The sequence below is a fragment of the Cydia splendana genome, chromosome 25, assembly GCF_910591565.1.
Source record: "Cydia splendana chromosome 25, ilCydSple1.2, whole genome shotgun sequence".
NCBI lineage: Eukaryota > Metazoa > Arthropoda > Insecta > Lepidoptera > Tortricidae > Cydia > Cydia splendana.
Window position 1 is genome coordinate 3,660,854 of NC_085984.1, and position 24,741 is coordinate 3,685,594.

Here is a 24,741-nt window from a genome sequence, read left to right on the forward strand (position 1 = left end):
ACACATTACAGAGGGTCTTCCTTTTCCCTAATCTAATACACGCTCCCGAGGGAACGCGCCGATGAGCTTTGAAACGCCGATGTAATTTATAGTTTACACCGCATACGATATGAAACATCTGAATACGGCATTATATTCGGATTATTCACACTGATGAGGGTAGCGACAGATTTAACCCATTATAGACTAGCGCGGTGCCATATGGTACCATATTTTGTATGAAAAAATTATAAATTGATTATGCTTTTGGGTTAACATTATACAAGTATATCAGTTTCTTAATATAACACACCCGGTACCCGGATAATCGAAATTATATAGCTACGTTTACGACAGCAGACGTTGTCTGTATGTAAATTGCCTTAGTAATAAAGCGTGGTTTTATTTCGAGTGAGTCGTAGTGGTATTTTGAATAGTCAAGTGGTTTAATCGGTGTATTTAAAACAAGATACCGTGGAGTCTGGTCCTGTTGTCACGGAAGGGTTAGACCCAGGCTAACATTTCACAATACAGATTCTTGCGCAACTGTAGATCCCAAGTCAAGTTAAAAAAGGCAATCCTGGCTTGTTAGGGTTGGGGTGATCACGGAGATAAAATGCGCTTTCTTACTTACTATACCCGTGCGTGCCCATTATTACTCTAAATGTCTCCGATCACGAAACAAATACATTTTTACACTGTTCGGAATACTTTTAAAAGTGCACCCCAGTTTATTTTAGTATTAAAGACGTTTAACGCGTCTAAAACACGCGATTCGTCGTAAACACGCTCTTGACTTAATAACTATATTTGCTTGACCGTCGACGTTCCAAAATATTCCCATAATCAACGGTATTTTAATAGCTTTTATTGAACTACGCAAAAGGTTGTAAAATGTTGCTTTAGAATTCAGAAGCAAGAGTTAATTTTTTTACCTTATTAACAGTCAATTTTGGCACTTATTACTTCATACCAGTACAAGCTACAGTATGAATCAGTACCTACATTATCAGTTCATACCAGAACAAGTACATCCGTTCGTATTAGTACATTTTGTAGCAGAAGATACCTAAAGCAGGCCACTGATGAGCCTTCCAAATGGACGCCGTTACAATGGATTCATCCAAATGGACGGCATCCTAATATTAAACATTGTACGTTTTTGACATTCACGGACCGATTTTGGATTGCAGCCACGCTATTTGGACTGTTGGAAGGCTCGTCAGTGGCCACCTTTATAGAGGTCGCCATTTACGTTATTAACGACACTTCAATACTAATGCGGTCCTACGTGACGTAAGCGCCGACCGCCATAAGGTACCTTTACCCGTGGAAAATCACATATAATGTCTCCCGATATTTATCTTTAATTGATCAATTTCAGAATTAATGTTCGAACAAATGATGGACAAGCTAGAAAAGAGCTCCGGACAGACGGTGGTGACGCTGAACGAGGCCAAGCTCCTGCTGGAGAGGCACGACGACCTGGTCATCGCCGTCTACGACTACTGGCTCAACAAGAGGCTCAAGACTGTAAGTAGTTCATTAAGTAAACAGTTCCAAACGAAGCCAAGCGCCTGCTGGAGAGGCACGACTACTGGCTCAACAAGAGGCTCAAGACTGTAAGTAGTTCATTAAGTAAACAGTTCCAAACGAAGCCAAGCGCCTGCTGGAGAGGCACGACGACCTGGTCATCGCCGTCTACGACTACTGGCTCAACAAGAGGCTCAAGACTGTAAGTAGTTCATTACGTAAACAGTTCCAAACGAAGCCAAGCTCCTGCTGGAGAGGCACGACGACCTGGTCATCGCCGTCTACGACTACTGGCTCAACAAGAGGCTCTAGACTGTAAGTAGTTCATTAAGTAAACAGTTCCAAACGAAGCCAAGCTCCTGCTGGAGAGGCACGACGACCTGGTCATCGCCGTCTACGACTACTGGCTCAACAAGAGGCTCAAGACTGTAAGTAGTTCATTGTTCCAAACGAAGCCAAGCTCCTGCTGGAGAGGCACGACGACCTGGTCATCGCCGTCTACGACTACTGGCTCAACAAGAGGCTCACGACTGTAAGTAGTTCATTAAGTAAACAGTTCCGAACAAAGCCAAGCTCCTGCTGGAGAGGCACGACGACCTGGTCATCGCCGTCTACGACTACTGGCTCAACAAGAGGCTCAAGACTGTAAGTAGTTCATTAAGTTACAAGTTCCAAACGGCGCCTCTTGATCTGATATTAGACTGTAATATTTAGAAAACCTTTAGATGGAATTCGAGGATTTTTGAGCTGAGGAAGCGGTGAGGGGCATCGGGACTCCTACGATTCTTAATTTCGTAAGCAGGATCACTCGACTTAATTTGACAACGTTCAAAATACTGGACATATCCTGTTACATTCCAAGACCTCAGATATTTCTTGTTTTGTGTCGTTTTATGAGAGTAAAAAAAAATAAAGTATCAAACTTTAAGAAGCTTTACAATACTTTTATTACTTAACTACGCAAACTTGTTCACGCGTCCAAGTTTGAGCAGAACTTCACAGCACTCTGTAAAGTACAAGGCAAGTTTCAGGCCTTGTTACTCGAAGTCGGGCGTTACATATACAAGTTTGTACCTACTGTTATTACTGAGGGTCGAGGCCACAAATACGTTTTTGACAGTCTTCAACGTTTTGTTTGTTATTTTAGAATAAGAATATAGATTTTTAAGAAGTTTGTTACAATCCGTCCAGAATTCTTGTTTTTGAACCTGAGCCATTTGACCAGTCTGTCAAATGTGATCGATGAAAGTTAGAAACAAAATCGTGTTCTAGAAATGACTGTTCTGTTTTATTTAGCGTCCATATTACCTGCCTGATATCTACTGATCAGCTTCCGAATTTTTCACGGGGTTGTGTGCATTTAAATAAAGACTTCATCCCAGCGCCACCATGCGAGAATGTGCCGCAACTTATCTAGCCGCGTAATCTAGTTGTGTTAAGCTATTCGGATAGATGGCGGTGTTATTAATTTGTTAAAAAACGAAATAAAATTATTTTATTTCAGGTTTATTTATAGTGTGTATTAGGACTATTTTTAGAATATCTTACATAAAATAGATTAGCTTTTGTCCGCGATTTTGTTCGCGGGATACTGAAAACATCTATCTCGGAGAACGAGATTTCTATGGCTTATAAGTTAAGTTGTGTTACGTGTTGTTTTCTTCTTTTATTTTGCCTCGAATAAACGCTCTCTATTCTATTCTATCTCAAGCCGTCGAGCTTGAAGCACAAGCTTGATTTGCATTATCAGAATTGATTAAACTGTCTCATGAAATGGGGCATTAGGTATCTATGAAAAGGGACCTTATTGTCGATGGCGCTTACGTCGCACAGCGTCGCGCGGCATTGTATTTATATAGGAGCATTGTTAATAATGGCGTAAGCGCCATCGACAATAAGGTCCCTTTTCATAGATAACGTGACAAACAAACATCACATTAACACAAATGAATCTAATATAACGTAAACCATGATTCCAGCAACACCCTCTGATCCTGTCGGTGAAGACTGAGAGCCGGCCGGGCCAGTCGTCCAACAACCCCTACCTCGCCTTCCGACGCCGCACCGAGAAGATGCAGACCAGGAAGAACAGGTGAGCAGTCAGACGGTTAACTGTCTCTAGCAAGACCTAAGACCTAGTTTACCCTCTGGGTCAGAAGGTCAGATTGGCAGTCGCTTCCGTAAAAACTAGTGTCTACGCCAATTCTTGGGATTAGTTGTCAAGCGGACCCCAGGCTCTCATGAGCCGTGGCAAAAATGCCGGGATAACGCGAGGAAGAAGAAGGGAGCAAGGCACTAGGGTCTTGCCGGTAAAGATACAAGAACAAGACAGACAACATCGTTGAGGTTTGTCCGTAGATACTATGACATCCGACATATGTTACGATTGAGTTTTCTATTTATATAAATAAAAATGATGAAGATTTTGTTTTGTTGTGGAGGGGAGAAGGCTATGCGACCAAGCCTGGTTTAATGCATTAGATAACAGAAGGTGTCGCAGAAAGCAAACCGGGACTGGAACCTCAGGTGGCATGAGCTTTCTCTGCCAAAAATGTGGGAGGTCGTGCCGCTCAGGCACCGGCCTCCACTGTCACCAAACCCGTTGTCTAAACTGCAATGCATAAATCGTCTGCAATAGACGCAAAGGCCTGTAATGATTTAGATTACGATCGACGTGTGCACACGATGCCTAATTTAAACCTATTTCTAATCGCTGACCATTCCGTTTTTCAGGAAAAACGACGAGAGCTCGTACGAAAAGATGCTCAAGCTACGGCGAGAGCTCGCACGGGCGCTGTCGCTCCTGGAGATGGTCGCGCGGCGGGAGAAGGCCAAGCGGGAGCTGCTCCGGCTCACTGCCGCCATCGCCGAGCGGAGGTACCACGCGGGAGACTTCACCGAGCCTCAGCCTAGGTAAGCGTGCTAGATGAGGATTAGACCGTGCGACCAGCGACGCTTTCAGCGGTAGAAAGGCAGTCGCTGTATTCGAAAACGGCTAGGAGATGATGATTATTATGTTTAAATAGTTACGGCGAGATGTGTTGCTACATATGAGTGGTAGTGCCAGATTCGAACAATATTTGAAGCTATAACGGGCGCAACAAGTCCTGTGTGTCTCTTGTAGCTAGTTAAAGGGGAAAAGAGAGTTGTTTTATCGTACTGTTGTCATTTTCGAGCGGTGTTTAAGATACTTTAAGATCAAGGAAAGTGTCTATTTGTGTTCCTTTTCCGTAAATTGCCATGATGCCTGACTTGGACTGGTGAAACCCACAAGTTATTTGTTTTAGCACAAGTTATCGTGTATATGATAAACCTATCTCTTTTAGGATGAATATATGTATGGGAGCACCTGAGTCCAGCAACCGTGATTTATTTCTAAAGCTATTAGTAGACGTAACATACCTTGTCCCTCTTCAGTTGAAAAAAAAAAATCTATTTTGACTCCGATTACTGTTAAATACCGTGTTTATACCCGTTAGTCGATGACCAGAGTTCGGACAATTTATCGCAAAAATAAATATGGTATGGAACACGATACAATTTTTTTTACAATTTTGAACTGCAGTTTTTGGGTATAATCTGGAAATATAAAGATACTGTGTACATAATATGAGTTTAATAAATCTTGTCCTATTTTGAGATATAAATAATTTTTGATGGTTTTGCGATGATTTGTCGGACCTCTGTCGATGATCATTGAATCACGTATAATAGTGTTGTTTCCCCCCAGGGTGGCGGCGGGCAGCGCGGCGGCGCTGCGCGCGCGCGTGGAGTTCCCGCCGCACTACCCGCCGCGCGCGCCGCCGCTGCCGCCGGACACGCCCCGACAGGTATACACACACACACACATATACATACACACGCGTGGTACAACACTTCGACCACATTGCCAATTTGTCACTGATCTATAAAGCTTGTCTCCTGACGAAATCTCATTTATTATATCAGGATGCGAGACGCAAAAAGATCATCCTATAGCCGCCGAGAGGTCTATAAAAAGGAGACCTTTTGGTCCATTATATTTTCAATATTCTTAGTTTGACAAGTTTTAAACTGTGGACGGCTAGAAGATAAAAGCTTTGCAGATCAGTAAATATAAGCATTATATATGTGTGTATTATATTATTATACACACTCGCGCCAACGCTTAATAAATCTTCTTGAAAATACATCCTACTTGAAATACCCACTTGGAATAGCTAATTGAGAAAATCATATATACGTAAATCTAATAGATTTTCCTAAAAGACTTCGTAACGCAAGAGCTATTCAACAATATATCCATTTCCGAAATATAAAAAATCAAGATCAACAATACAGCCAAAAAATCTGAACAAAACAAAAGCTAAATTTAAGTTCTTGAAAATAACCTCTAGTATTCGTAAAATGTAAAGTTGTAAACACCGCGCAGTGTAATTCCAATATTCAACTATGCGCTTTCATAACGGATATTAGGGGTTATAAATTAATAATAATGACAACCAAAACTTTTGGCAAAACCAAATAACGTACGCAGGTTACTTCTCATTTTGGGTGATTTCAGTTTAAAGCCTAAGGATGGTATTCGACCTGTCCAATTTCTTTGTCCAATGTGCATTGCGTATGCAATGTGCATATTGGACAGATGAAATACCACCCTAAGACAAATTGAAGGGATGTTTACAAAAACAACATAACTGACTACACTGGTTGACACCTGAAACGATTAACAATGTTCTTAAAAAAGTGTCAACCGCTCTAAGCAGTTATGTTGCTTTTGTAAACATCCCTTCAATTGATTTAGCACAGTATACCTCAAAACTTAAAGCATATCGTATCATGAAGCGAAAGATATGTTTCAGTTTGAGTAAGGTCTCTTTTTAGCAAATTAAGCATAACAAATGTAATATTAAATAATCTCTCATAAATTAAAGTACAAGTATTGATATTATTTTAAGGCAAGAAGAGTGTCATTGATTGTGTGTTTTCGCAATAAGCGAATAATATTTATAGTATACAAGTATGCTTTATAGAAACAAAAGGTAATTTATAATATAAACGTGTAATATGTCAGCATGTAGAAACAAATTTTACTAAAGTATTAGGTGATGTTTCATGTACACACACGAATAGAAGAAAATGGAACACAATTTTTTATTTTTACATACATTTTTACATGGATACTACTGTTTTGTCAATAACGAAATACAAGTAATAACATGACAGGAAAAACTTATAAATTAAAAAAGGTATTGGTATAACATCCAATACCTTTTACCAAACCTACATAACATTGTTATGTAGGGGACCAGAAGGCTGACCTCATTGTCCCCCTTAATAACTATATTAATCCGTTGTCGAGATAGTAGGCCTATAAGGCGTGAATTATACATATACGGCGTAAGGTGAAATGCGCGACGCAGGCATGATGCCGCTTCATAACGTTTTCATACAAAATGTAGGAAAGCGACGCGTCGTGAATTATACTCAAGCGGCGCGGTGCAGGCGCGCGTCTTCACCTTACGCCGTATATGTATAATTGGTATCGTCTTGGGTTGTCCCATTCGTTTTTCGTCAAGTTCTTTAATTAGTCCTATTCTGCTTTCGTCACGCATTCTACATTGAATGCCACCGACGATTGTGACGAATGTAGAATGGGTGACGAAAGCAGAATAGAACTAATTTAAGAATTTTACGAAAAACGAATGGGACGACCCAAGACGATACCGTATAATTCACGCCTAAGGCAGGTTGCTAAGTCTCTATGGAAACTGCTTATGAAAAAACTTGAAATAGACCCCGTCTGTAGAAGTAACCTGTACCGTTTGACCAGAATGCTCGGTATTATGGAATGTTGGTTGTCTTGCAGCGGGAAAAGCGTCCGTACAAGAGACGGAAACACAGGCACCACGCGGCCGCCGCCGTCGCCGGCCACCGAGGTGAGTAGCGGCGCACTGTGTACCAGGGTGCTCCCGACACTGCTTAAAACATTATCACTGAAAATGGTGGTCCTTGGTTTACCTAAAGGCCTGTGCACACCGGGTGCGTGTGCGTAGACGTGCACGTGCACGTGCGCGTTGTAATATACAGTTCCTTATAAGAGACGACACACCGCTTGCGTGACGCGTGCGTGCGCGGCTCCAACATTTTAGGGCATTTTAGGGTCTACGCACACGCGGCCGGTGTGGCCTGGCCTTTAACCTCACGTATGCCGGAACGTGGATCCGTACCATATAGAATAATAACTAAGGAAAAAGTGGTAACTCCATACATCAGTTTTCTTAACGCGAGTTATTTCGTAGTCGACACTAGCGTCAAGTAGTGGATTTATCAGTACCGCTACTTGACACCAGATGCTACTAGTGTCGCTACTGACGCTAATGTACTGCTAAAACAATTTACAACTAATATTACAAGCAGGAGTTAAAAATAGAGTTCCAGTTAATCTGGTTTTAATATCAGCTGAAAATTTTTGAGCAGTCTTCGTTCGTTGCGACATCTATTGTCAAATAGCAGTACTGATAAATTCCGTTACTTGACGCTAGATGTCGACTATGAGACTGCGAATTATTTCGCATTTTGGTAAAACACTCTTTCCTTACTTATATTGCTCTATGATCCGTACAATAGGCATTAAACTCTAACCCCCATATTCATAAACGCGCTACAAACCTCAATTAGCTAATAATCGTTTGTCCTTATCTGTCACTTTGACTTATGTATTAGAAAGAAAGGGATAAAACATAATTTAACTAAATCAGGCCCGTAAAGTTTTATGAATACGGGGGTTATTCATTTATAATTTATAAGTAGCTGTATTCCTACTAATCTACGTTCCGGATGGGAAGGGTTAAGAAGCTTATAAAGACACTCGAGGTTTCATATGGAACAAAAATTTGAGATAAATCAAATTTGATCTTGACCTACGTCAGGGGTCTCCAAACTTTTTTACCTGAGGGCCATATTGCGCCTCAGAAACTTTGGCGCGGGCCACCGTCGGTTTTTGCGACGGGGGAGGGTATCTGGTTGCTGCTTAACAGCACAGACCCTAACGGAACAGTTCTACTCTCAATGAATGGTGAACCCCGCGGGCCGGATTGGAACGCGTCGCGGGCCGGATTTAGCCCGCGGGCCGGGGTTTGGAGACCCCTGATCTACGTTATTGCAACCTCTAGTGATTTAAAGTTTTTTGGTATCCCTTTGTTGATCGGAAGACTTAGCGGCGCTTTTCAACGCTTTTTACGCGTATAGTTGATTTTTAAGCTGACCGTTAAGGTCTATGAGAGCTCTTAGTTCTAAATGGTCAGCTTAAAAAAAATTAACTATAATACTGTATTTTCAGTAGCACCGCTCAACAATGTTATTTGTACAAGGCCCGACTTTCAGATTCATAAAAGTTTTAGCAGTGTCTCGAACAATCCCGACCTCCATCGCATATATGCATAGAGAAAGGGGATTCAGGGTTTTCATACGATATTGTTTTTTTTTTCTTTTTTTAATAACCCTGGGTCACCCTAGACAACCATGTACCGGACCATAGATGCTTGTGTTTCGGTAAAAATGTCTATGGTAGGTATAATGACGTAGGAGTCCATCCATTCATTGAACAAATTTGACTGTTTGTACGTCATGATTGTTCAATAATATGGTATATCATGCAACAAGAAATTAATTTACTTAGATATAACAGGCGCGAATCCTTACCCTACAAAAATACTAAAATGTCTCCGAATCGTCTTTTTTGCAAATTTGAAGGTGCATCTTTTTACGAGAATACATTATGGTAAGCATTAGTAAAGCTCATTATCATTGCGATGAGGCTTGTTAATGCTTACTTTTATGTGTTCTCGTTATTTTTACTATCCTTTTTCTGATTAACATATTTCTGAAATTTTAGGGCATCCTAACTTTATATGTGATTGTGCAGCAAATAAAGGTACCTGCCAATTTTTCTTTAATGATTTTTAGCCGAGTAAAAGCTTTCTGTGTGTTGCTTACGAAGGTTACTATTGCCGCTATACTCTGTATCTTTAGGTACTTAAATAAAAGTAAACAAATAATTTGTACATTTTCGGGTAATTGATTAACCAACCAAATACAAAACCACCTGGATCTGTCACTGAACGACCTGACGTATAACCTACGTTATTTGATCATGATCATGTAATGTTTTCATCTACCCTCAACTGGCTTAAGGGGCCGGTATATGACGTTTTCGATTTAGACCTCACTTTGTAACCATAATTTGTTCAATAAGTGTTTAATAATTGCATTAAATTACACGTAAATTTGTTCACGAAGAAACCGTGTACCGACTCTTTGTGCCATTATATTTTTAATTTGCTGTTATTCTCTACAAATCGACACTAAAAGTATCAAAAAATCAAAATATGGAGTTCCGTTTGAGACAGAAGCAAAACAATTTTGTCTTTGACAGTAATTGAATTATTGTATGATTCTGAAAGCTAGATAATTCAGCTACCAATTTATTATCGATTTATATTTTTACTCACAAAGACAACACAGAAATTCAATCTCAAATGTAAACTTTCGAACAATTTCCATACATTGACGACATCACTCAAAATTCTTCTTCAAGTCAGATGCCCGTTGGGGCTACACCGGAGCACACGTGTACTTCTTCAAATGAAAATGACAGCTTGATTTTCTTGCTTTTGACAATTATATTGACATTAAATCATATACGCACACGAGAAAGTATACCAGTAGATAAATTGTATTTCAAAAAATAGGGTACATAAAAATCTGCTCGCGTCTCATTTAAATTTGATTTGCTGTTATAATGGTTGAAAACCGCAGTAAACTATCTTAAAACAATACGATTACAGTCGAATTTAAGTATTATGTTCCTTCAAAACTCGCTTAAAATGAAAAAAGTTTAAAGACTCATCTTTACTGATTGGGATAAATTTTTATTATGCTGGTATCATTTTGCGTCAGTTTAAAAACGTATTTGACTTCTGTACGTCAATGAATTTTGATGACAATTGTAATCTTGTATTATATTATACAAGTTTTATCTTAAAATATTGCCTATTAACAGGAAGAGTTATGTAATTCGTATAAGTAATACCTGAAAGTCTTGTACCTAGATCTGTAATACCATGGATTGCGACGAATAAATGATAATGATTATGCCGTTCGTTCCGTCTATATGTATAATGCGTGTACGTGCTGTTCTCTGAAAGTACTAGCGAGTTTTTGCGGCTTTGGAGACCGAGATGAAGCTTACAGGCCAATGGCGCTCTAGTTATTGTTATGTATACCTATGTATCGAATGTTTTATAAATTACCTATAAAAAGCAATGTTTTATTTCGATTAGGTCTACATTTTGTGCATATTGCATATCTGAAGTATTTTCGTACTAAACTTGAAACTTTCGTTGAAACTAAATAAAATAATTATTCCAAATGTACAGTCGCCTGCAATTTATGTTACACAACGAAGGCCGCAAAAATATCTGACACGATCTTATTTGTAGAACCATAAGAACATGTCACATATTTTTGCGGCGTTCGAAGAGTAGGTACCGTCATTATCACCAACTTTGCCCGCTTTTTTTTTAAAACGAATTTCTCAAAAAACATCACATTATATGACTTTTTTTGCTCAGCACGTCTATTGTGATCAAACGCATCAGTTTATTTGAAAAAAATATATTTTTTACCCATTTTTTTGCGTTTTAGAGGGCGGGCAAAGATATCCGGGGTTTTCGCCAACATTGCCCACGTCAATTTGGTATTCAAATACAGCTCGTATGATGATGATGTCTAAGGATCACTTAAAGGTTTTGGGCAATCCTACCATTCCCTGTTAATAACTTAGCGATAAGTGTAAAAACTTTAAAATAAATTTGCTGGGCAATGTTGCCTACCCGTTTTTGCCCATTTCCAAATAAGGCTCGCCTAAGCATTTTACAAAGGCTAGGGTTGTCACTTTTGAGAAAATCTGTTACAATAGTTTAATGGCCAAAAATATGATTTTTGGTGTGTTTTTCATTCGTTAACGAGATAAAACATCTAAATAAAGGATAATAAGACAAATTAAATACAGTATATATTTATAAACTTATTTTAGTGTACAAACATAACCTTCTTTTACTTGCGAAGTTGGGTAAATTAGATGAAAGTGACAACCCTAATCCGTTTTTGGTGGTGGGCAATGTTGGTATGGATGCATATTACCGGATTACTTTGCCCACCGCTAAAACTTTTGTGTATTTAGGCCTTTTTAGTTTAAATCTCAATAGACATAATCTATGCTTCATGTGTTATAACTCAAACCCGGAAATATTTGTCAAAGGGTTCTCAATTTTTTCTACTTGCATTTATTATTTATAAATGTTTTGCCCGCCGAAATATACCCTATATTAGACAACTCGCTCAAACTCAAAATTCCCAAGTCAAGTTATGCACAAGTTTGGTATATAGTTTTGTCAGAAATATAACCTATATTCTACTAAAAATAGCAGGGTGGCCATAACTATTATATTTTTTTCTACATTAACGAATTTGTTTAAAATTGTCGTTTTGGGCAAAGTTTCCCTGGAGGCAATTGGCGCTAATGACGTAACATATTATTGCAGGTGACTGTACATAAATGTTTCGGTGATTTTGAGATTATTTTTCAGGTTAGTTTACTAACAATCAAGTTATGCAGATACCGATTTCGTGAACGTATAAGTAGTAAGGTACCGCTATTGTTTAGCGATACCGATTATTTTTGAAGGTAAAACTATACCGGTTGAAATATAAAGATATTAAAATTACAGCAGGGACAACCATTTTTTATAGGTGTACCTAAACCATCATTGGCCGAGCGTTAGCAAAGGTCTCCGTTTCAGCTTGGGCAAAAATGCTTTTGTATGTTCTCCTTTGCAGATCACATTTCTCAACTGATTCTCGTGAAAATTTGTAAGCAGGTTCGATAGAACTATTCTGTTTCGCTTTATCCGCCAAAATGGAATTGCCACCCTGCTGAAACTTTATTTATTTAAATTCCTATTGAATGGATTTTGCACCTTATGAAAAACCGTATAGAGTAGTAAATAACATTTTACATCTGACTTAATGACATCTTGTTTTATTCGCTTTAATTGTACAAAACGCGTATCTCGACAAAGCAATATTAGGTAGTAAAACAGTCAACAATCAAATGAATTAAATAGGTACGTCACGTGTGACATGAACAGACAAGGAGATCAAGATTAAATGCATTGTTTCTCTTTCATCTTTCAATGGAACGCTTTTACCCTCAAAGGAGGCTAGTGGTCAATACTAAACTAAAAGTCCAATCTTAAAAAAACATGATGGGTCACTGACCTGTCCCAGTAAAGTGAGGTAGTGTGCGTGAAGTGAGCTTGTGTGTGAAATGGGGTAAATTGACAGAATCTGAAATTTTACCCACCGCTACCGTCGCCTTAAGAAGCCATTCGAGGGTAGATTTTGTTTACTCTTTTTTAAATACCTAAAGATACAGACTATATAGTTGTGAAAATTCTAGGAAGTCGATTTTTGATCTTGTTAATATTTCATGTCTGTAATTTAAAATTGTACCTTAAATTTATTAAAATATCTATTTAGATTTGAAAGCGACATTTTGGTCTAATGTTACTTTCGCACAATTACACTGGGCCGCTCGCCGAATGCAAAGCATGAGGTCACCAGTACGGCTACCACCAGTTTTGACATTGACATAACGCTCACGTTTACGTAACTTACTATCTATGCATCTCGCTCGTACTGGCATATTAGTGCAAGCGAGATGTACAGAAAGTAAATTACGTAGACGTGAGCGTTATGTCAACGTCAAAACTGGTGGTAGCCGTACAGGCAACTGATATTATATGCGTGCAGTGAACCGACCCAGTGTGATTGTGCCATTATTGGCAACAAATAGAGCTCATAAGCACTTGCAGATTCTGACAGCTCTCGATATGCAACCGCGCGTTTATGTACGAAATAAATTGTCAATTACTGAGAGGCGCGCTGCTGTGATTACAACAGCAAGGTGGTACCATCGGCCACACTGTTAACTGTAACATCGGTGGACCTTATGCCTTTTGGAATAAGGTGCACCGATGTACAGTGTTGCTGTTTGTACGTGGCCATGAAGGTATCATTTAGTTGTGCACAATCACATATTATTATGTTAACCCTTCCCCTGCTACTGTGCTGTAACGTGTCGGTTCCCTGGTTGGACAGAGCCGTTGTTCGCGTCGTCGTCGGAGGAGGAGAGTGCGCGGCTGGACGCGGCCACGCCGCCCGACGACGGGCCCTTCAGCTTCCGGAGGAAACCTGGCTGCTACTACGAGATGGTGAGCTATACCTGTTAACCCTCCCCCTGCTACTGTGCTGTAACGTGTCGGTTCCCTGGTTGGACAGAGCCGTTGTTCGCGTCGTCGTCGGAGGAGGCGACGACGGGCCCTTCAGCTTCCGGAGGAAACCCGGCTGCTACTACGAGATGGTGAGCTATACCTGTTAACCCCTCCCCTGCTACTGTGCTGTAACGTATCGGTTCCCTGGTTTGGCAGAGCCGTTGTTCGCGTCGTCGTCGGAAGAGTAGGCGGCGCGGCTGGACGCGGCCACGCCGCCCGATGACGGGCCCTTCGCCTTCCGGAGGAAACCGGGCTGCTACTACGAGATGGTGAGCTATGCCTACCCTTGTTTCTTCAACTATCTTCTTCTTCTTCGCGTTGTCCCGGCATTTTTGCCACATCTCATGGGAGCCTGGAGTCCGCTTGACAACTAATCCTGAGAATTGGCATAGGTACTAGTTTTTACGAAAGCGACTGCCATCTGACCTTCCAACCCAGAGGGTAAGTTAGACGTTATTGGGATTAGTCCGGTTTCCTCACGATGTTTTCCTTCACCTAAAAGCGACTGGTAAATATCAAATGACATTTCGTACATAAGTTCCGAAAAACTCATTGGTACGAGCCGGGGTTTGAACACGCGACCTCCAGATTGCGAGTCGCACGCTCTCACCGCCAGGCCACCAGCGCTTTTTTCTTCAACTATAAGGTTGGTATTCCACCTTTCCAATGTCATTACGTCTCACTCTCTCATTAAGCAAAATGTGAGACGCAATACACATTGGACAAAGAAATTGGATAGGATAGGTGGAGTATCATCCTTAGCCATATATCTATGACTCTACGACCGAGTCTTTTGTCCCAAGAGCCACAGCCCAGGCCTTCGTCTCCTTTTCATGGACTGGATTATATGAAATTTGTCACTTTTTGCAGTCCAAACAGACGGGCTTGCAGGAGGTCTAGTTTGGAGATTGCTACTTTAAAAAGGCGGGTGCAAACAGAACGAGCTGTCTCGCGAGGCAAATGCCGCGCAAAGCAGCTCGGTCTGTGTAGACGTGCCTCGGCCGCATTGCCTCGGACGAGGAACGTCTTCATCGACCGAGCTGCTTTCCTATAAAACACCAATGTTTGATCAGTCGAAATATTAATATTTATTTATATGTTTACAGCCAACCTCGACGCTCAGCGGCGACCCCGTGGATCCGGATAACAAGGATGGGCTCTTCGAGCACGAACTCGACGAAAGGCATAGGTAATTGTAATTAAATTCGAATATTAGTATTTTAATAATATAAAATAGGTACCTATGAGCATGTTCTATATTGTGATCGTTCGTTTATTGCAGGTTCAACCTCACGTCGTTGTCGGAGCCGTACCGGCGCTGCGTGGGGTTCGCGCGGCTGCGGCTGGGCCGCGGCGGGAGGCTGGCGCTGGACCGCGTGCGGCACCCGCTGGATGACCTCTGGAGCGCCCTGCCGCCGCCGCCGCACCACACGGACCTGGCGGAGGAGGTATATAACGCGGCTCATGTTTCCACCACTAACATTGAAGAAGGGTTTAACCCTTTATAAAACCCTTAAACCCTATATTCAACCCTTTATATGGGTTTATTTTAGATATAAGGGTTCAGAAATTATGCAAAATTGAACCGAAGTTCGAAATAAGGTGGGAAATATATTCCCTCTGCCTTACAAAGGGTTAAAAATTATAGTGCAAGGGGGGCGTAGCCCGAAGACTGACGCCTCTAGAGCGACTGACACTTCGACAATTTTAAATATACTCTTAAAGTAAGAGACAAAATAATAAATATGACAAAGATTTGACACAATCTCTACAGCAGAGTGACTAATTTGGAACTTGCTTGTTTAAAGATCTTGATATCATAAACATCAATCTGCAAAATCTTTGCCTCTAATAGGGAATATTAGGCAAAGCTCTGCGTAGGTAGCGCCACTAGCACATACAGTAAACAAACCTCATTGACACCATCATGCGTCACTAGGTCAATCACATGGCCTACCGTGAAACACGACAATCGAAAGTTCGGTTTCTGCCTCTATATCACTCTTGCATATTCGAGCGATAAAGAGGCAGATAACTAAATTTCCATTTTCGCGTTTCACGGTAGGCCTTTGTTAACAAACAGCCTTGATGCATCAATGTCATATTTTATTATCTGTGAAAACTTGTCAAAAAACAGTCTAAGGCACAGTATGTATATGTTACTCTATGAGTTTACTAGAGGCGGTAGTGCTGCACTCTGGCGGCAGAACATTGCAGTAATATCCTCTATTAACATTAGGTATGAGTATTTACAGGAAAACCTCAATATTTCCATGAAAAGTGTTGTTGCATGTAGCGTACAACCTAAAGTAAAAACAAGGAAAAATACTAACGTAAAACAGACAAAGCAGTTGTTAAGATGCAGATCATTCATTATCAAACCTAAACCAGCTCACTATAATTTTTTTTTTAAAGACGAGCTTTGTTTACTCTCTCAAATGTTTACTACTCTATAAACAAGATTCTCTTCTCTTATCTACAGGTGGACCTCGAGACAAAAGTGCACAGAACGCCCAAAGAGATCAGTCGCGACTACCACGCGACCGGCAAATACCCGTGGCGGCACGCCTTCCGCAAACACCTCCGCAACAACCCCCACCTCTGGATCAAGGACGAGCCCGACCTCAAGGGCGTCGACCTCAAGGACGTGGAGCTCGACCTCGGGCTCAAGTGCAAAGTGGAGCCGGAGCTCAAAAGTGATATTAGTGTTAGGACGATAGACTGTGCAGTGAGGAAGCGCGCGTGGAGCAGCAGCGAGGACAGTGATAGCAGTTTGCAGCCCGTTGAACAGGAGTTTGAGAGGTTTATCGACGAGGTTAATAAGAAATGGTGAGTTTAATCACGCTTTTTACTGTTTTAAAATGTTGTTTCGCTATTATAACCTCTCAGGCGACAATGCAGTGTTTTTCATTTTCGCGCCATGATAAAAAATAAGTAAAAACTTTAAAATAAATATTATATGTGTTTGACGTGTCTTAGCCCCTGCCATTCCTAAATTTACCTTTAAGCCTTCAAGGGCCGGTTAAACTGTTAACCCAGTGTCAAATCGTACTGGTAACCATGGTAACTCCAGGTTTAACCGGTTAACCCCGGGATAGTGAGATGGTGCAAGTGGTGCTAGGGTGCTTTATGTCCCCTAGGACATAAAGGTATGAGAAAATATGCTAAATTTAATCCCATGACTTTGATATAAAGGTTAAAATCATTGCGGGAAATATATTCCCTCTGCCTTAGACAAACATCTTCTTCCTCGCGTTATCCCGGCATTTTGCCACGGCTCATGGGAGCCTGGGGTCCGCTTGACAACTAATCCCATGATTTGACGTAGGCACTAGTTTTTACGAAAGCGCCTGCCATCTGACCTTCCAACCCAGTGGGGAAACTAGGTCTTATTGGGATTAGTCCGGTTTCCTCACGATGTTTTCCTTCACCGACAAGTAACTGGTAAATATCAAATGATATTTCGTACATAAATTCCGAAAAACTCGTTGGTACGAGCCAGGGTTTGAATCCGCGACCTCCGGATTGAAAGTCGCACGCTCTTACCGCTAGGCCACCAGCGCTTTTGTATGCTTTATATAAGCATACATATACATAATTACCATCGTTGATGAAATGACATTAACGTCTCTTCCAGGTTACATTTCCGACCAAAAACGCCGCCCCTCTCTCCGCCGTACCTGCCGCCCGCCGACGAAGTGCCGGTGGAGCCCGACACGCCGCTATGTGTGGAGCTGCGGCAAGAGGGAGCCTCCACCTTCACCAGTGACCAGTTCACGCTCGCCGACCTCATGCCCGAGCTGGGGGACCTTCACAAGGACCTAGGTACTGTTACAAGACTCGTCACATAATTCATATACACGCAGAAGCAGTAACTTCTAACTACGCGTATACGCCATCTGAACGGAATTTATTAACCCTTTACCAAGCTAAGGGATATATATTTCCCACATACGGATGAGTAAGACTGACATTCGATTGTCTGTTTTGAACTGTCAGCCTGGCCTGGGTTAACATCGTCACACTAACAGCGGGGCGTATGCGTGGCGCGTCGTTTAATGCAGTGGGGCGCCCCGACAGCGTGATATGCCGCGCTCGGGCCACGCCGCTGTGTGACGAGGACTTTGCTGTAAATATTTCAATGGTTAAACAAACTTTTTTTTGTCCAGGATTATCGGAAGACCAAGGCAGCCTTCCCTCGGAATCGGAGTTGAAACTGGACAAGAGTGGCCGGCTGGCGCTGGCGACGGATCCTTTTTTATCCCACGGCCGGGGCCCTATGGCGCGGGGCCCCACGTTCGGCAGCAGCGCCGTGCGCGTCACGCACGACACACACTCTATCTACATGGATAGACCCGCGCCGGTCAGTATATACTCTTATTCAGAGACTTCACTGTGAAAGTTTGTTTTGAGAGATTTCCTTCGTTGCCTAAATAGGAAACGCACGACGAAAGGCCGCAAAAATGTATTCATCCTACCGAGTGTGCCAACTAGGTTAAGAAAACACTCCATATGTCCGACACTACCAAAAGTAGGCCTTGGAACGTATAAGGCCACGTGCGTTTGCAACCGTGGCGACGCACCGCCATTATAATAAGTTGATGGTTAAAAGCCAGAGCACACCGGCTGCGTGTGCGTGACGTGCGCTAAAATGTTGGAGCCGCACACGCACACGTCACGCAAGCCGTCTTTCATAAGGATCTGTATACTAGCACGTCTACGTAGACGCATCCGGTATGCAACTGTGCACAGGTCTTAACATGTAAATGATTACGCGCGACCGCGTACTGAAATCGAAGAAGTTATACGGCTCGGCCACGACATCGAGCGACTTGCGACGGCGACAGCGATAACCATAGGTTGGAGCGTGACACAGCGATCGGACCGGCTCGCCGGATCGCCGTCGCAAGTCGCTCGATGTCGTGGCCGAGCCGATAGTCCGAATCGCTTCGCGCCGCGCCGTCGCGTTAGCTTAAGAGCGCCCTAATGTTCGATTTCCGCGAGACAATTATGAAATATTGTTTTTGAATGTGTGCAGGTCCCGGCGCCGGCCCCGGCCCCGGCCCCGGCCCCGCCGCCGCGGCGCGAGGCCGCGAGCAGCGCGCCGCCCGACCCCGTGCCGGCCTCGCGCCTCATCGTCGAGGAGGTCAACGAGGTGCCGCAGGTAACCGCCGTCTGTTGCCGACCGACACGTTGGCGAGGCTCCTGCTACCACCACTGAAGGCTGAGGTCACTTTTGGTGACATCTAGATCAGTTTCAGATGTAGTGCATAATTATTTTACATCGTATTTTCACGGAAATGTACGAACGTCTCTTGCTATTTCAGTCAGTCTCGGTACAAAAAGTACTGAGGTTGACACTCGACTGAAGTAGCATGACAAATACGAACGTTTCCGGGAAAATACGATGGATACAATACAATTTGGGTTCAGCGTCAAGTCAATTTTGTGACTTCTTCCTGGGGTAAATTGAGAAAAATTCGTTCCGTGCCTACATTCTGTGAATTATAGTAACGCTCATAGCGAAAATGGGGGACTAATGCCTTACTCATTGCTAAGGAAGTTTCTAGGTCAATATGCCACACTGGTGCACCAAACTCACTTCTTCTTCCTTTCCAGATAAAACTAGAAAAGAAGAAAAAGGACGACACGATAGAGGAGATCCAGTTGGCTCACGGCGTGCAGCTGAAGACGGTGCAGACGAAGCACTCGCCTCTGAAGAAGCACATCATCACGTCCGCGCACCGCCGCGCCGACCACGAGCCGCAGGTCCGCGCCCAGCTCACCGACACGCTGAAGGTACGCACGTGCCGTGTGTGCCCCCCTCCCGTGACAAGATATCCAACAGACTGAGCATAGTCGCGGTACCCGCTACCCCCTCTGCCACAAATATACGGTAGTTTTACTCCATTTTCGATCAAGTGTCTTTGTGTGACGCCCGTGTCTTTGAACGGACCAATCACGGCACGGGACTCGCTCACCTCGTCCCCCGCTCCCCTGTATTTATGGCAGCATCGGTTTCATGAATTAATTGCTTTAAGGTCCGTCTAGACTCTAGAGGATGTCTTGTCTGTGCTCCCGTGTAACGCGCCGTAACGTTTTCGTGTATCCGTCCCCCTCCCCTAGGGCTGCCATCCGTCCGGGTTTCCCCGGATTTGTTCTAGTTTGGAGGTTGTCCGGGTCTGCCCGGGGAGGTTTTCAAAAAGTATCCGGGAAAAATACGGACTCTTTTTATGTGAGGAAACACCTTATTTAATTTAATTATTTACCGACATTATTGTGTACAAAAACCGTATAAATACACGTCCGGGGAAAAAATGCGATTTACGCCAAATATCCGGGTTTTTTAAGTCTTCTCCGGGTTCGGCGAATTTATAGATGGCAGCCCTCTCCCCCTACCTAAAAGTTACGTAACACCCAAGTGACCATCTTTACCTAAAAGTCACAATTAAGTTAAAGAAAAGTGAAAAATTATGACAGTAAACAAGATTCTTAATAATAATTTGTTTACAGGTGCGGCTCCAAAACCATCTCCTATCGTCGCAGGCCAGCGTGGTCAGCAGCGGCGCCACGGTGGTGGGCCTCGTGCAGAACGGACCCTTCACCGCCGTCCCGTCGCAGCCAGGTTCGTGTCTCTACATTTCATTATCTTGTCACATCACTTTCTCATCGAATGTAGTCGCATTTCTCGTAGAATTTTGAAATTATCGCTCTTAGATTTAAATTTTTAAAATTGGTGGAGTGGTGGTTTTCACATGTAATCATTTTTAAGGATGGTAATCCATATTCAGTTTGAACTCATTAATACGAAAATACAAATAATAGGCCTGTTGCAAGTAACAAAGAATCACGGAAATAATGGTTTCAAAGAAACATATATGTTAATATGATTCTAAAAATGGCCCTATCTCAGTATACACTGAAGGATTCTTAATATATTCAATAAAATAAAACTGCAAAATTCTCCAATCGGCCATTATTACTGAAACGCCAATCAGAAGCGCTCTAAACACTGACGTCATCAATCCATAACATATTTCTTAGAGCAACATAGACAACCTCATTGACCGAAATCCATATGTTCGAAGGTGCAAAAAAAATGTTATTTCGCCACTAAACTTTTATTACGTCCAAAAAATATAATTACACGATATAAAGGAGATATCTATTTGTTATTATCTAAACAAAATGCTAAATAATACGATATTTCACCAACAAACTTTTTTAATTATTTGGCTGAATGGAACTGTCATTGCCATGTTGGCTGTCGTAAGTAGAAAAAATGAAAAATTAAAAAGCAAAACCGGACTCGGTGATTTTCACTCACAATTTACATGTATCTAAATAATTCATCTTAAATTGCAACCGTGTGAGAGTTTTTGTGTAAAATGAGTTATTGTGATAAATTTTTGTAATGTATTTATCATCCCTAATCGTAATATATGGTGCTGAATTAACAATAACATTCGGATTCAAGGGAAATTCGTAACTGTAAGTATGTAAACAATGTTTACCACCCTATACCACCAACTAAATGGTGACGTCACAAATGTCGTGCGAGGCGTTTTCGCGCGAGTTTTAAACTAGCTATAATAAAATGCAATTATTTATGTTAAATCTTATGAGTATAGCTGAAATATTGTGTTTTTTGGAACCAACCCAAGTAACACAATAGTAGCTGAATATTGTTTGAATAATAGAGCATGCCGTACTGAATGCTGAATAAGGTAGCTGTATATCTTCTGTATAAGCGCTAATACAGACGTTATACAGAAGGTTTGGGCGCAAAGTGGGCATGCCCACGCCGCTTATTACTGAATAACAGTAATGTAATAACTGTATAAGTGTGTGCCCACACATTGGATCGCTGAATAACACTTGTATAGAGGCTGTCAAAAGCTTCTATACCGCTTTTAAACTAAAGTTATCCAGCTTTGTATAGAATGACTCAGTTAGTCACACGTTATGCAGCTTTTGGTTCAAAAGTGCATTGTTACAGAAAATATATTCAGCTATTTGTGTATGATTTGTCTTCCATTTTAATTTGTGAACTCGTGTCAAATTGTAGTTTCTGAAGTGAATACAAAATAAGGAGGACATTACCCATATATTGATTTGATGTTTACATAACATCAATTTCATTGCGCATGCGACTTTACTGTAAATATATATATACATTTTATTTAAAAATTTAAAGCGCCGCGTAAATAATGCACTCTTTAGAAAGTAAATATAGAAAATTTAGCACTCCACTTTTAATTAATTAATTTTTTGCGGTGTTTAGATGTTTTAGTGATAGAAAATGTACTTTAACAAGTTATGCTACGATAAAACTAGTTTTATAAATGAATATAAATGGGTTTTTCAGTTCATTTTAAATTCCTATTTAATTGTAGAGGTTAGAATATGAGCAACCGTAATGGCGTCCGACTGTGCTGAATATAAGCTGCTGCCACAGCTATTATGTGCTAAATTTCTGAATAGGCATTCACATTATTCGCGTTACTAAGCTACATGTTAGATAATAATGGGTTTAGAACAACAAGTTTTGAATAACATCAGTATAATAGTAATTGTTTTCTCAATCTTAAAGCCTATTAGGGTTCTATACACAAATGATAAAAACCACATAGATCCTCACTAGTTTGATGAGAAACATTATAGGTATGTAACACGGGCAATATTCAATCCTACGTCCTACTAATATTATAAACGCGATATAATATTTAAGTTATATGATAAATCTGGGGGCACGGCAGATTACACAGTTATTTTTTCCGTTATCAGTTCCGACAAATATGTAGTAGGTAAAGGTACACGCAAAGATGTACGACGTGAGTACGAAGATGTATATAGTATGAGTATGGTATGGTTACGAGTATGGTATGAATATGAATATGGTATAGGTGCGAAGGTGCGGGTATATTAGTAGCGGGTATCACGGGTATGAGTACAAGTATAGTTTGGTATGGGCAGTATTGTTTAGGTATGAGTACGAGTATAGTGTGGGATGGGTATGAGTAGACCCACTTGAAACCTAAAAACAGTCCGTTCAAAATCGACAGGAGAACCGATTTCGCTATATTTTAATGGGGGTGATTCTTTTATTTTTCACATACCCAGTCCAGTCTACAAGTTTTTAATGCAACAATATCAATAACTAGCATTTGACACCTTGTTTGCCAACTAGCAACAACCTTAAATGGCCATTGGTAAACCTTATCTCGTTGCAGTAAGGTATGCAAATGGTCCGATAACAGTATTTACGATGGAAGCTAGTATTTTTTACGTAAAATAACCAATCGAAAAGAATTGTTAAGAAAAGTAAACCTCGATTTTTTTAATAATGATTGGATTAAAGAATAAATACGCAAGATGCGTTCAAAATAAAATAAAAACAAGCTCAAGCTCAAGGCAATCAGGCTCAAGTAGCACCGTTGACCGTGTATAAAGCTACGGAACCCTCTCCACCGCGCACTTGTTGATACTAAGCAGTAGTTTGAATAGCGTTTGTCATTGCGTTCATTTTGCAGCTTTTAGGAAGAAAAGATAGTACATGTGTACTAAAATCGCTATAACTTAAGTATAAGTGTTGTTTTAGTATTTATTATTCAGACGTTATGTCTATAAAAGCCATAATTAACCCATATATGCAGCTACTGAATAACAAATAAGATTTGGATTTCATTACAGCTTCCAGTAATAGCGTCTACCTTTATTCAAAAACTAGCATTAAAACAGAAACTGCAACCGCTTTTATACAGTTGAAAGTCTCCACCGACGCTTCTTTTCAGCATTTAGTAGCCACTATCACATTTTTCTTAATATTGTCTGCTTAATATCTCACAACACAGAATATATACAGCTTATTGCTGCTAATGCCGCTATTATGCAGCTTTTAGTAACCACAAATGCTTTAAGCTGAATAATGTCCGACTAACTGTGTAAGAAATAAGTAATATTCAGTTTTAATATGCAAAACCGATACTATGCAAAATTTATTCAGCATTAATTAGTATATAGGCCCCACTAGGCCCACACATTTCTTTATTCCGAATTTAGTAATTTCCACCGCTTATACACAAAATGTATGCAATCATAATTTGAATAAGATGATAATTTTACTCTATTATCCTGCTCGTGTGTTACTTGGGAATACAAGTGTACCGACAATAATAAAAGGGATTTCAAAATTTGTCATCAGGCCTATTCTTTACATATAGATGGTCAAGCAGATCTTGTCAGTAGAAAAAGCCGGCAAATTTGAAAAATGTAGGCGCGAAGGGATATCGTCTCATAGAAAATTTGAATTTCGCGCCATTTTCTACTGACAAGATTTGCTTGACCATCTATAGCTTAGGCTTAGCTTAGCGGATAGGGTTGTTGCACTGTGAGGGATTGCATGTCCCCATCAGTGTTGTTTTGTTTAAAAAAAAAACAACGGGTTGCACTTCGGGAGTGCCGGCAGAAGTGAAAACTCAACGACATTGTAACTCAAAATATTATTAACAGGGCCATATAGTGCAAAATGTATGCAGCACTATGTATAATTGACGTTAACGCCATCTAGCGTTGTATCGTCGCATTACTTGAAACCCTGTTCGTCATCACTATTCGGGGCGAACTACTAGTATTAATACCAGTTTGAGGGAAACTCACTAGATGGCATTTAAATAAAAAAAACAATGACATTGTCCGTCACACATAACATAAGTCACGCAAGCGCCCTGCGCCGCCTACATGAAACAGAAGGCTCAGGCATACATTTTCGCCGTGCGGTAGAAAGAGAGGAGAGACGCCTTACGCGTTACGCCTTACGCTGTCTCGAGTTTATCATTTTTCCCTACCTCAA

The 24,741-nt window shown here is 41.1% G+C and overlaps 1 protein-coding gene across 1 annotated transcript in view; it reads left to right on the forward strand.

The window, feature by feature from the left end:
• LOC134802590 (uncharacterized) overlaps positions 1-24,741 on the forward strand; it is a 144,967-nt gene that overhangs the window by 110,963 nt on the left and 9,263 nt on the right. The window contains exons 4-18 of the mRNA XM_063775227.1: positions 1,364-1,512; positions 3,492-3,604; positions 4,246-4,425; positions 5,243-5,342; positions 7,361-7,430; positions 13,717-13,829; positions 14,996-15,078; positions 15,172-15,337; positions 16,372-16,718; positions 17,527-17,714; positions 18,059-18,256; positions 18,506-18,633; positions 18,928-19,053; positions 19,509-19,688; positions 20,403-20,514. Coding sequence (XP_063631297.1) covers positions 1,364-1,512; positions 3,492-3,604; positions 4,246-4,425; positions 5,243-5,342; positions 7,361-7,430; positions 13,717-13,829; positions 14,996-15,078; positions 15,172-15,337; positions 16,372-16,718; positions 17,527-17,714; positions 18,059-18,256; positions 18,506-18,633; positions 18,928-19,053; positions 19,509-19,688; positions 20,403-20,514 — 2,253 coding nt within the window. The remainder of the gene's footprint in view (positions 1-1,363; positions 1,513-3,491; positions 3,605-4,245; positions 4,426-5,242; positions 5,343-7,360; positions 7,431-13,716; positions 13,830-14,995; positions 15,079-15,171; positions 15,338-16,371; positions 16,719-17,526; positions 17,715-18,058; positions 18,257-18,505; positions 18,634-18,927; positions 19,054-19,508; positions 19,689-20,402; positions 20,515-24,741) is intronic.